Raw genomic sequence first — 13,457 nt, 5'->3', positions numbered from 1 at the left:
CCGCTGTTATCTGCATGTCGCTTCGTCGAGTTTGACACCTCTGTAATTTGCCATGTGTTTATGCATTTTTTAGGCTCATTTCTTTTGCAAGATAGCTTTTAAGTCTCCAAGTATTTGCTCTGGAGGGACAAAATAGAGATTTACCGTGAAAATACTGCTTACTTGCATTCTATATTGTGACGCCGGGCCCGGCTGTGATTAGAACTGTTTGCACGGTGTAGTAGGTCAGGGTGAGTAGGTAATTTCTTATCAAGAATGTTTGTCCTCGTGCTTTTTATTTTCGGAGACGCCGTAGCTTTATTTAGAGAAAGCTATCACGTTTTTCTAGGGACATTCTTGTGTTTCTTGCAGCTATCTGATCGAGATTATGTTTCGATGTATAGGTTTATTCCTCCTTTTGGTCGTTCTGGTACCACACGATTCAAATGTAGTTGTTTACGCGCAAGTCTGTTGACTGTATTGCGTGTTGTATATGCCATTGTTCGGCTAAGTTCAGGCAAAAATCCTGGCAGAATTTGGTTTTCCTGCGGACGATGGAGATTTCGACATTCGCTTCCAGCGTTGTCGAGTTTCGCAGTCATCGAAAGTTACTTCGATATCGGTTGCGACGGGGTTTAAATTCGCCTTTGAAAAACGGACTTGCTCAACGGCGTTCCGAATTTTTAACGCACACCTCGCAGACTCTGAAGGAATAATTTGGATTGTTGGAAACGGGAAGTCCCAGATCTTCAGATAAAAGTTTGTCCAGAGGGCCGTTTCGTAGACTTTCTGAAAAGTCCTTCGTCTTGTTTATTCAGTACCCGCCGGACGACCTCTCGCGACTTCGTGGCTTGCTCGGCCGCTTCGCGACCTTAAAAACAGCCGCTTCGCGGCCTAACATATTCTACCCTGAAATTCATGAGGTCGACTTGTGGCAAGTCTAGCCGTTTCTCAACACCTTTCTTCCCGGGAAGTTTAAATAAGTTCTCCGTGGATATGTGTTAAATTTTGTCGCCTTTTTGTACTTTACACCCACAAAGTCGACAGCAATCCCTAGAGCACGACGCGTTTTTCGGTTTAAGTACGGAAGCAAGCTTGTCAGGTGTTTCTCTTGAAGACGACATCGAAGAATGACCTTAGCTTTGCTTGCGAAATTCGCCCGACAAAAGAATTTGGTATTTCGTAAACATAACATAAGAGTTTGAGCAATCGGTTCATGTTACTGCAGTACTCAAACTAGTTTGCGTTTTCACTAGGCCGATTAACTAGCTGAACATTCTTTCTAGGTGTTTGTTTACAGACCATCATTTGCTAGTTAAACGTGTCATCTGTTTTCACTGGAAATTAAAACCAAGAATTTAACCCGCTGACTCAGAAGATTCAAATTACAAAACCGCGCAACTTTCAAAGATAGCTGAGAGAGGAAGCGCTTTTAACGACTTCTCTTGTATTGATTTAGGAGATCGAGAAGGCATTTTTTTTTTCCAGAGGATACGGGTAATGTCCCCAGAACTGAGGAAGATGCGACGAAATGCTGTAATGCAGGAACTTGTTCTGCACGTCGAGCGACGCCGTGTCCTGGCCAGGGAACTGGAGAATCTAGCGGGACCGTAGGAATGGTAAACCGGAATAATTGAGAAGGACTATTGAACTCGTCTGCCGCTTAAAGTTCTGTTTCGCAAATGAACCGCGATACGAGCGTCTGGTAAATACTATTGCTAAATTCTTTGCAGGCGTCTGTCACTACGCACAATGTGATTGGCTGCGGCATTTACCGGGACAAGTTATACCATCTCGCGAAGTAGTATAACTTGGCGTGAATTTCCGGTCATATTGGCGAGATAATCGCTTCTTTTTTCTGGTGAAAACAGCGCGCATTTTTAACTCGCTAAACTCACGACGAACTGTTTTCACTGAATTTCCGGACTTTTCCGACTTTATCTAGCCAAAATTGTCCTAGTGAAAACGCATTTAATTAGTTAATTGGTAAATGAGATTATTTTTGAGATTATTTTTGAGTGTCCTCAAAAACATGAGAAGGGTCTGTGGTCTGCTTTTCTTCTCGTGCGTGCCGCGCTCATGTCTCGTCCCATTTCCTTTTAGCCGGAACATCTCCCCTCTTAATCCCTACTGAATTTCGAGAGAAAAACAGACTGCCAGCAATCCAACGAAACTCAGGTGGGTTCTCCATCCTGGGCGCAGTTTGTATAGTAAAGCTAAGGCCGTGAAAACTTCTTTTCATATAGCTTCGCTGACGTTTTCGACGTCTCTTCGTCTAACTGTTGTTGTAATTGTTCTTGTAACACTCTTTTTCCCCGGTTTGTCAAACTTCTGTCTTGAAACGTGTCGAAACTGAAATCTCCTTTTATGACTTCCTGGGCTTGCTGAAATTGATGCAGAAGATGTGCTTCGTACAGAACTGGATCACTGGTGTAAACATTCACCGACCAGTGCACAAAGTTTACTCTTGGCGACAATACTCCGAAGCTGACTGATCTTGGAAAATCATTATCGCTGCATTTCTCGACGGCGAAATACAAATCGATCTCTTGCTGCAGGTAATCGATATTTGATCTTAGAGGCTCTATAGGGAAATGCTCGATTACTAGTAAATTGTTTGGAAACAATTTATGTGCTACAGGGCGAGAAAAGATAACATCGCAAAGGTACTCTTTAGTACAAGCCTCAATCTGGATGGTTGTGGAAAAGGGATGTAAGTGCAAAGCGTTCTTGTTACAATACGAGCTCAAAATATCCAACTGAAGAAGTTTTGTTTGCGAGGAATAGCTTTTCCCAGTTGTGAATCGTTCTCGATAAACGCTCGGATAGCGTCCTTGTATGAACTCATTCATTGCTTTTGATAGCTGGGTATAAACACCCTGTCCGCGAAATTCCGCGAAAGTACGGCCTGCTCGACGAATCGCTGTTCTTCCTTCATCGACGACGGAACACGCAACCAAACCTGCAAGCTTCTCACCAATATAAGCGAGCATAACGTCCAGCTTGTCCATATTCATCCATGCTTGGTATCTTAATGGCAGATAGTCGTGTCCATCATAGATTCCCTCTGACAATTTCAGAATTTCGCCGAAGTCACTCGACCTGGCGATACGAAAAGTCAGTTCTTGATTCATCGTCGACTCCCAACCGAACTCATCAAATACTCATCGACACAGTACACTATACACTTACAAGGAACATGAAAGCGAAACTACAAAGCCTGGTTTTCGCCAGCGCCTGAGAATAGAGTGTGTTCACGTGACGTCATCAAATTCTCAAATCCAAAACTTAAGGTTTTATCCTCATCAGGCATAAGAGGTACTAAATTTATTTCCGTTTACAACTTTCCAGCTCAGTAGGATCCTTCGTTTGAAACCAGCACATTTTGAATTTCGGGGTTATGGCAGTGCGTGACATGAAGCTAAGATCGCGTTTGTCGAATAATATACACTTATCTCGTGATCTTTAGCCCTTTTAGGAGTTAAAGTATTTGGAAAAGTGCTTGTGTAAATGTTTCTTGGTTCGGTGCAGATAATCAGTTGATAATCAGTTGGTATCTAGATACCCAACGTAAGTTCCAGATGTTTACACTATTTTCCGGCCGCCACATGGCGTATGGCGGCTCCATACTAGGCTCTATAAGACATTTCGACGAATTTCTTAGGCTCGATTGCTAGCCGCTGTTCGGGAAAGGAGCCCGCGCTCCTCCCCCGAACTCTTCTCGGGGAGGAACGTAGACCGGACTCGAGAAAGCGGCGGAAATCGAGCTTACGAATTTCTCAACTTTGGGACAACGCACACACCTTATTTATCGTCTATAATATCACAATTTCTTGACTTTATCTACTGAATGGTTTTTGATTTTATTTTTTATTGCGTGACAACGCACACACTCTATAAGCTACATATACACAAGTAGTAACATGCTTTTAACCGGTTAGTTGTTGTAATGCCCGGTTGTAATGCTAACCTTTTAGCGCCGCGAAAATTATTTGTATATTTTGTTGACGTATGGTTGCAAATTTGTTTCATTTCTTTCATTATTATAAGCATCAACTGAAAAAGAGTGGTTATATTGATTCGTCAAAAAGAAGTGCGGAAAAAATGTTGGAAACCGTTGTGAGCTACGCTACAGGCCATTAGACTGCTGGTAGTCTGTTTGTCTTTCGAAATTCAGTAGGGGTTATGAGGGGAGATGTTCTGGCTAAAGGGAAATGGGACGAGACATGGGCGCGATACGCACGAGAAGAAAAACAAAAAAACTACTTGATTTTAATTAGTTAATTGGTTAATTCGATTATTTTTGACAAATGTGAGTGTCCTCAAAAACATGAGAAGAGAAGATTCTGCAGACGTTTTTTCTCGTCTCGCCTTCTTCCCTGCTCGGCCATATCACCCTTGTCCCGCCTTCTTCCCTACTCGGCCACCGCCATACCTTCCCTTCGCGTTCGCGATGACTAAAGACTCGTCTAAATGACCCTTAGAGAAAAAAACCGGCTGCCAGCAGACTACAGGCCATTAAATTTCCCACGAAATTAAAAAATGGTAAATATGGTGGCGGGAACCAGAGCGATCAAAGTGACATTTCAAGATTTAAAATATATTCCCAGAAGATTTTCCCAGAGAGGTTATAGAAAATGAAAGTGAGATTAGGAAGCAGTCGGTACAGAAACTGAAACTTTAGTTGAAATTTTAACTCAACAACAATAAGCAAAATAAACGTAAGGGCTGATGACCCGTTCTTTATGTATGGTCATGCACGCCTGAACCGGCGTAAAAAATGCATTTAGTTTATCTTAATTCTGAACAGCTTTCGTGAGTGGAAACTTCTCCTACAGCTAGCCGTAATGTGGCTCTGAAATAATTGTTCCAGATTTTAAACTTCAGTATACATTGAACATCATTGTATTCGTCCCGTAATAAGTAAAATAGTGGACTTAAACACAGACCCTATAAAACTAAAATCGGCGAAGTTGCCCAATGAAATCATGAAAAGGGACACAAAGAAAAATTGAACTTAGTTGATTTCAATGGCATTTCACGACCCTTCGCTGATTCGTGTCATTACAAATAAGCTGAAAATTCTCTCTGCAAAGATTTCTGATTTAAAACTGAAACGTGCAGTGAACTACGTAACTATTATTTGGACATATCTTTATTCTGTCAGCGGTTTGGTAAAGTTCATCCACATCTACTTCCCGTCTTTGCCCCTGCGATTTACGAATTCCAGAAGATCCTTGAAATGAAGACATGATCGTAAGAATATTTACTCGTCATATCAAACACTAAGCGATGCATTGTAATCTCAGTAAAACGATTCAGAAACCTCAGAATAGACTCTATTTGTGCTCAACTGCATAGTCATTCAACTAGGTTTTTAGTTCTACTGCACACGCAGACACCAGCTAGATTATCTCGAAAGGAGTATAATGAACTATGTCTGTAACCATAGCTCAAGCATCGATCCCCCATCTGTATGAACTGAATTGGCGTGGAAAGATTTTCACTCTGATACAAACCCTCCTGAATTGCGCTGCCCTTAAATCATTATGAGGGTCCTAAAGGGGTGAAATGGAAACCGGGATTGGCCTGTTTTTGCCCCGGGAAAATGGGATTTAGGTCACTTGGGACTGGGATTTGATCACTGGGAATGGGAAAAATGCCAAAAATGGAAATGGAATAAACATTTCGTAACCATCCAGTCGAGACATCACTTATTTCAGGGGATCGAGAAACGTCAAAAAAATGTTTCAAGCACCTTGTTTGTGTCAACTTTGAGCATGTTTATCCAGATCCAGCATGTGCGGGACGTGTCACTATTTCCTGGATAGAAAATGAGATCTAATGTGGAGGCACCCGATCTTAACCTTTCATGTTGAAAATCATCATGCCATAACACATTTTTAGAGAGACACTTTTACACTGTGTGAAATGCAATTTATACTCTAATCACCCTGAAACGATTATAAAATATTTTGTAACTAATCTTAATAAACACAAACACAGCATCAGGGGCGGGCATCTCGGTTATTGATGGCCGCTTCAATGCCCGCTTATTGATGCCTGCCTCGTTGAGTGGAGCATGTTTAACCTGTTATTCAGATCCAGCATGTGCAGCACTTGTCGCTACTTCCTGGTTAAAAAATGAGCCCCAATGTGGAACCACTCGATCTTAACCTTTCATGTTGAAAATCAGCACGCAATAACATTTTTTAGAGAGACACTATTACATTGTGTGAAATGCAATGATGTTCGACACATCAGTTGAAGAAGCTGTGAAAAGGGTTTCTAAGTGGGCAGCAGCGTACTACATATACACACATCCAAATTCATATAACAAACTGCCAACATCACATACAGTTTCCTTGCCTCGCATCAGGAGATAACCAGAAACAAGCAAGCTGAAACGAGGACTAGGGCTAAGATGCATGGTAAATCCGTCCGACAACGAAATGTGAAATAGGATAATACAATGGACTGGGCGGGCACTTTGCAACTTATAAAAAACTGAAATAGTCTTGGAACCAGTCAATTTGAATTTGCTGTAAGGTGTAAAAGTTTCAAGCGAAAGTAATGAGCCGGCTTATTTAAATGAGGATACCAATCTACCACCAGAGTCTCCTATTGAAAAGGAAAACAACTTTAATGTGATTGACAATGCCACTGACTCAAAGGAAAGGTAGATCGCCGTTGAAACAACACTAAGTTTGATTAGTCCGCCCAAGCTCGGAAGAATAAGAACATTTACAGGTCGGAAAACAGATTTCCTGCAGGCAGAAATGACAGGAATGTGGAGTTGCAGGAACTTGTAACCTAACTAATCGCGATAACTTCTCTACTTGCACGTTTTCGTACTATCTAAAAGTATCCTATCGTCTTCAAATCCTCGTGCATTTTTGGATCTTTGTTGGGTCGTTTTAAGAAGCCGTAATTTTTCGGATGCGAAGAGAAAGAGCTGGTATGTATAACACTGTGACTTTTCTGAATTCTGGTTGTGGGAATGGGATTTGAGCACTGGGAAGTGAGATTTGGAAAAAATATGGACTGGGAAATGGAATTTGTATCCCCCTTCAGGACCCTCTATAATGTGGTAACAGTAAAGTAAAAATAATGATATATATACGCCGTTTTTACATTGGTGCGTTAGATGAGCACTACTGAGACCGGCTGATGTCCTACTTCTTTCCATAACGTGTGTACCTTAAAGTGAGCCTCAGTGACTAACAAGCTGCCGAGTTTCAACACATTTATAGTGGAGCCCCATAACTATACGAACAAAACCACATGCATGCATAGAAATAGGAAACCATGCTTCCCTTTCTTGATGGTCAACATGGTTAGCGGAGTGGATCGCGCGCACTTGCACCCTACGACGAAAAGCAACGACGTCGTGCAACATGGCGGCCATATACTCTAGTTAATAGGTTGACCGAGGTATGCAACCTTAGTTTACAGCGTCCATCTTTGATATTGGACATCCAAGTTATGGTCAATTGACACCCGTCAAAACAAGGTGTCCACTGACCAGTATCACGTGACCAAATAGCAGGCTCAGGTTTAGAAATCATCGAGGTCACGTGTTTGTTTTTGAAGGTGACTGCTTACCATGTACTGGTTTTCGATTGGATCGTTAAGTTTTTGTAATAAAAAGCTCCGCATTTAGGCTTGTTTAAATCCATATATTATTTAGAAAATGTAATTTGTTTGCCGGTGATTAAAATGATGTTCCGCTTTCTGCTTCTTCCCATGACGATTAATTTTAATTTGGACTATCATGTCTACTCGTTTCATGCAGAGAGAACTGAAATTCATTGAGAATGAATTTTTTTGTGGAACAGCTCTGCCAGTTAAAAGTTTGTCAGGTGCCCTTTTTTGTAGTAGCAGGTGCCAGGAGAACCTCCTCAGCGTGGCGTTGCCTGAATTGAGTTAATTCCCAAAGTAAGGTAAGCACAAAAATTATCGTCAGGTGTCGAAATAAGAGTAAAGCCTGGCTTTTACTGAAAAGGCGAGCATAAGCACAAACAGGACCCATCAGAACACGGAATAACCCATGTAAGAGCATAACGATAAAAAAAAAATGCGATGCTCGTGTTTGCCCTAATGTTTCGTACTTCTTGTATCAACCCTGCAGTTGTTCCTATGAGTCCTATGAATATGCAGCTGGTAAAAACAGGGCTTAACTCATTTACTTTCTCGCTTGTGGAACTCTGGAATCTTAGTGTATAAGGTATGAAAGAGTCAGCAGCTGAATAGTGCTTGGCTGTCATTGCCAACTACAAAACGTCTTACAAACATTAGGGGCGTCCAGGTTTTAGGCTTCGTACTGATAACTCATCTCTCTCACGTAGTACACTTTTACCCACTCTAACGAAAAGAAGATGACCCCAAAAAAATTGGTTTTTATTCTGTAGTGTCTAATTCTACATTTCTAAACTACCTCATCTATTAACATACAGCCTATGACATTTTGACATTGCAAATGTTTATACTGAAAAGCAGCTTTCAGCTGCTTTACACTAAGACTTAGTCTGTATAGTGATATATTGACTAAATACCAAGTTTAAGGATTATTAGAATTATTTATGTTTGAATTGTTAGCTTATTTTACCTCTACACGTAACGTAACTTAAAACTGGAAAACCTTCTCGTTATTGTTTGCTGCTTTGAGTAGCTATGTACGTATCTTCTCTTTGAAACACTTTTTGTTTAGTCTTTTCTTTTATTTACAGACCGGCGTTCTACACTGAATAACTTGTTTAACCAGAGGAAAAAAACAATCAGTTTGTGAGGTATATTGATATTTGAAATGTTTACAAAAGAAAGCCTGTTGCTGTGCGACACGATTAAAAGATTGCCTCGCAGACATTTTCAGTAAATATACTTTTCTTCACCCACACCAAACCACTGAGTCTTCAAGGTAAGTAGATGTTCGTAGTTTCAACTTTCAAAGAGAGATTTCCTTCTAATGAACTGCAGCATTTCTAACAATGGTAGAATCGGTTCATCGCAAAAGCGGATCTCGCGTATTACATTTCACAGAAAAAGATGAATGCGAGCATCATTTGAACAGCATTGAATATCTCTATACACTAAGTGTTTCTCATTTACCCCACAGCCTTTCACCTCACTTTAGCATTTGTACTTAAGCCCTCAGATTGAGACGTGCACCTTCATAACTACTCGCCGTTTTTCTCTCCAAAAGCTGCGCTTCTCAATTGTGACCGAAATGAAACTGATCCTGTTTTATGTGCTGTTTTTGACTGCCGTGAGTCAAGAAAAATTGGTAAAGTATTTCAGTCGACATTTAATAAACATTAAGTAATGTAGAGTGCTATTTTGAAAAATTAATTTTCTAGTTGGAATGATCCTTCTCCTTTCTTGAAATTTATTTTTTATCATTCCGCGCCTCTTCTCAAGTTCATAACAAGCTATATATCCTTGGAGTTAATTTCCCACTAAATTAGCTCTTATTCTTCCTAGTTTTGGAGACATGTGAATGCAAATAAATATCAAATGGTCTTTTACAGCTGATTTACCAACATGAATACGTTCCGGCTCATGGAAAAGTCTCTCTAATTCAGTGGCACTGATCTTGATTGTTGTTTTGCTTTATTTCAGTCCTCTAAAGCTATACACTTGGAAATGAAAGGCTTCATCCCGCGATCTTGTTTGGATTACCTACGAGATGGCATCTTTGGAAGCGACTTCTACTGGCTCTTTGATAGCCACGATAAGCGATACGTGACTTACTGCGATTTCTCGTCTGAGCCGGGCTCAGCCTGGACGCTTGTCATGTCCTGGAACCGAGCATCGAAAGATCTTCCTCATTTTCGAAGCAAGACATTTCTGCAGGACGCACCAATCAACCACAAGACTCCGAACTGGAACTCTTATCGCCAGACTCTGGCTCGAATGAAGACTGTTCGCAGCCAATCAAAGTACTGGCGAGCAACCTGCAGCTTTGACCAAATGCAACAAAAGATTGATTACAGAGACTACCTCAGAGGCAAGTTCAGCGACTTTGACATCATGACGTATAATGGTGAGGGTAAATGTTTCCCGGTAGATTACGCGAATATCCGTGGACATGTGGCAGGGAGTGGTACTACAGCAAGGTTCTGGCAGGTTCTCAACACTTACACCCTTCACACCGACAGTTTTCACATCGGTGACTGTGCCTTCAAACCTAACACTGGAGCTGTTTCAAGTGAAGACAACTTTGGTTTCTACGGCGTCATCAACAAGAATTTCCGTTGCACCATGGCAGATGATTCGACAACCCAATGGTGGTTCGGTGGATACTTGGATGAACTATGAAGTCGTCTGTATATAGACTCCAGAAGCAGTGATATGAAGCCAAGCTAAATTATATGATCATAGACCCATTCAAAAAGAGCTACAATTGTTTTAGCTACTAGAGCTTTATAGAATACAATGGATGGCACTTGGAAACATGTAAACAATTATGGTATTTTGAGAATTTCTGAAGATTTTGACATAAGTGCGGCAAGTTTGTCATCTATTTAAATCGGAAAATCCCACATGTGGCCACTTCTGCTCTGTTGTTATGTTCCTGCTGTTTCTCATTAAATAGGAATACCGTCTAAATACCCCATAGAGTGACAGGAGCGGATCAATCCGACTTGATCTTTACGTTAAACTAATTTAATTCTGTTGTGAATTTTCGCTCTTTGAAGACACAATTAACGACGACAATTCTTGAATGGGTCTATAGGACTATAATCAGACTGGACCATCCTGTAAACAATTTGTTAGAGGTAGTTAGTACATGGAGGACAAGTTAGACTGATATAATAAATCTGGTATACGAAAACAGGCTCTCTAAAAGTGACCACAGTTTTAATATGAACATGAATTGCAAACTTTTTTCTGATGGCTTAATACAGTTTTGGCTAGACTCGATGGCTCTTAAACGCAATGGTGCTAAAACCTTTTACCTGGCTTCATGTTAGTCGCGCGGCAAAAATGACGCAAAATAACTATAAACCATATAAGGATAGAGGAAAACAAGTTACGTTTATCACTTAGTGAGAGGCACGGGGCATTGGTCAGTTACTCGTTGCCATCTCTCGCTGCAGTTGACAGTGCTTTTAGGCGCTAAATTCAGCTGAACATTGTTTGCTCCGTGTATTTTTGCAGTTAACAGTGCTTTTAGGCGCTAATTTCAGTTATACACCGCGGCACGGTGCAGTTTGCATAATCAAAAAATGCCCCGTGCCTCTCGACGGTTGGACGCGACTTTGTCACGATGGCGAGGTCGCTAAGCTAGAAATTCAAATCCTGTGCCCAAGATAATCGGTTACGGATCGAAATGGAGCCGAAATGGAAAGCAAGAGCTGAAAAACCAGCGATTCTCGGGCGGTTAAGATAAACTTTGAAACCTTGGGAGAAACCGAATGGGAAGAAGAGTTATCGAGGGCTACCATGAGACAATTCTGACGAGATTAGACCATTTTTGTGGAATTTACAGAGCTTTGAGTGCCGGCCGTCGGGCCAGTGGGTCGCCCGCCTTTCGTTTCTCTTTAGGGGAAGGCAAACCGCCAGAAAGTAAAACTCGCCTAAATGGCTCTAAACCACCTCCAGGAACCCAGAGACATTAAAACAACGCAATGCAAACATAAGGTAAGCCATTTTATTCAAATTATTTTCTACAGGTAGCATTTAGAGTAATTTTCGAAGTATTCTCATACATTGTCTTATAAACGGCTAAAATTGTAACGTAATCGCCAACAGCATAATGTCACGTATTAATCGTATACAACGTCTGGGCCGCCTGTGGTGTAAGCTTGCAGAAGCTCCACGAGACGAGATATTTGTCTGTGTCGTAATATTTTTAATAACTTTTTACCTTGAATATTTGCAGACTGGCACTCTTAGCTGAATAGCTTGCTTAACCAGAGGACAAAACTGATCAGATTGTGAGGTCTTGCTGTGTGAAATGTTTATAATAGGAAGCCCGTAATTGTACTACGAGATTACAATATTGCTTCGTATATAGTTATGGTAAATATACGGTTCTTAACTAACATCAAACTAGGTGAAACGAATTATCATGATAGTTGCGACAGATCAACTTTCGTGATCGCTATTGAACCTCTACATTTAGTAAAATAGTAGTAGATTGGGTTCCTTACACAAGCAGATCTCGCATAATATAGATGAATGCAAATATCACTCCCGCATTTGAGTAGTAGCATCGAATCTCTACCGACATATACTGAGTGTTTCTCATTTGTCCTACAGCCTTTGACTTTTTCCTCTTTAGTAGTTTGATCAAACTTTTAGGTCAAGACATGTTCCTTTATAGTTACCAATCAGTTTCTCTCTCCAAAGGCTGAACTGCTCAATTCTGACCGAAATGAAACTGAGCCTGTTTGCTCTGCTATTTTTGGGCGTAGTGAGTCAAGAAAAATTGGTAAAGTATTTCAGTTAACATTTAAGATACATTTAGTAACGTAGAAAGCTTTTTAGTTTAGCTAATTTCCAAGATGAAACGATTCTTTCCCTTTCTTGAAATTTATTTTTAATCAGTCCGCTCCTCCTCTCCCGTTGATAAGCTATATGTTTTGGGGATTATTTTCCAACCAAATTTGGTTTTTATGTGTAGTCAGGCTATCAAACGCGTATACCTGTTAATGGCCCTTTACCATCATAAGTACTTCCCAGCTCATGATGTCTCGCTAAAACAGTGGAACTCTGATTGTTGTTTTGCTTTATTTCAGTTCCCTAAAGCTATCCACCTGGAAATGAAAGGTTTTATCGCGCGATCCTGTTTGGATTACCTGCGACATGGCGTCTTTGAAAGTGACTTCTACTGGCTTTTTGATAGCCATGATAAGCGTTACGTGGCTTACTGCTATTTCTCGTCTGAGCAGGGCGCAGCTTGGACACTTGTCATGTCTTGGAACCGAGCATCGAAAGATCTTCCTCATTTTCAAAGCATGACATTTCTGCAAGAGGCACCAATCAACCGTAAGACCCCAAACTGGAACTCTTATCGCCAGACTCTGGCTCGAATGAAAACTCTCCGCAGCCAATCAACATACTGGCGAGCAACCTGCAGCTTTGACCAAATGCAACAAAAGATTGATTACAGAGATTACCTCAGAGGCAAGTTCAGCGACTTTGACATCATGACGTATGTTGGTAAGGGTAAATGTTTCCCGGTAGATTACGCGAATATCCGTGGACATGTGGCAGGGAGTGGTACTACAGCAAGGTTCTGGCAGGTTCTCAACACTTACACCCTTCACACCGACAGTTTTCACATCGGTGACTGTGCCTTCAAACCTAACACTGGAGCTGTTTCAAGTGAAGACAACTTTGGTTTCTACGGCGTCATCAACAAGAATTTCCGTTGCACCATGGCAGATGATTCGACAACCCAATGGTGGTTCGGTGGATACTTGGATGAACAGTGACGTCGTCTTTATGTGGACTCAATAAGCAGTGATATG

The 13,457-nt window shown here is 41.1% G+C and overlaps 3 protein-coding genes across 4 annotated transcripts in view; 2 read left to right on the top strand and 1 right to left on the bottom strand.

Annotated features, from left to right (window-relative positions):
- Window positions 1–1,381: 1,381 nt before the first annotated feature.
- Window positions 1,382–3,213, bottom strand: LOC110069529 (histidine N-acetyltransferase-like). The gene has a single exon (XM_089292854.1). It carries the CDS (start codon window positions 3,111–3,113, stop codon window positions 2,196–2,198), a length of 918 nt encoding a protein of 305 aa, XP_089148980.1. The 5' UTR covers window positions 3,114–3,213; the 3' UTR covers window positions 1,382–2,195.
- A 4,485-nt stretch (window positions 3,214–7,698) lies between these two features.
- On the top strand, window positions 7,699–10,813 carry LOC110069547 (uncharacterized). Of its 2 annotated transcripts, none has more exons than XM_089292856.1 (4): window positions 7,699–7,922; window positions 8,709–8,896; window positions 9,182–9,262; window positions 9,598–10,813. In XM_089292856.1, exons 3-4 carry the CDS (start codon window positions 9,206–9,208, stop codon window positions 10,294–10,296), a joined length of 756 nt encoding a protein of 251 aa, XP_089148982.1. In that variant the 5' UTR covers window positions 7,699–7,922; window positions 8,709–8,896; window positions 9,182–9,205; the 3' UTR covers window positions 10,297–10,813. The 2 variants fall into 2 exon arrangements, with proteins under 2 accessions (XP_089148982.1, XP_089148981.1); XM_089292855.1 differs by having other exon boundaries at window positions 9,127–9,262.
- Window positions 10,814–12,406: 1,593 nt separating this feature from the next.
- LOC149110641 (uncharacterized) overlaps window positions 12,407–13,457 on the top strand; it is a 1,493-nt gene continuing 442 nt past the window's right edge. The window contains exon 1 of the mRNA XM_089292254.1: window positions 12,407–13,457. This exon is cut by the window's right edge and continues 442 nt beyond it. Coding sequence (XP_089148380.1) covers window positions 12,600–13,421 — 822 coding nt within the window. The 5' untranslated portion in view covers window positions 12,407–12,599 and the 3' untranslated portion in view covers window positions 13,422–13,457.

The sequence above is a fragment of the Orbicella faveolata genome, unplaced genomic scaffold (genome assembly GCF_042242905.1).
Source record: "Orbicella faveolata isolate gen_17 unplaced genomic scaffold, um_ofav_v1 contig_24, whole genome shotgun sequence".
Taxonomy (NCBI): domain Eukaryota; kingdom Metazoa; phylum Cnidaria; class Anthozoa; order Scleractinia; family Merulinidae; genus Orbicella; species Orbicella faveolata.
The sequence above is the reverse complement of the archived record's forward strand: the minus strand, read 5'-3'. Positions and strand labels throughout refer to the sequence as shown.

Bases quoted from the DNA above. Each gene is read 5' to 3' on its own strand.
- LOC110069529 (XM_089292854.1), bottom strand. From the start codon at position 3,113: ATGAATCAAGAACTGACTTTTCGTATCGCCAGGTCGAGTGACTTCGGC.
- LOC110069547 (XM_089292856.1), top strand. From the start codon at position 9,206: ATGAAACTGATCCTGTTTTATGTGCTGTTTTTGACTGCCGTGAGTCAA. The intron at 9,263-9,597 runs GTAAAGTATTTC...GCTTTATTTCAG, and splicing joins CCGTGAGTCAAGAAAAATTG to TCCTCTAAAGCTATACACTT.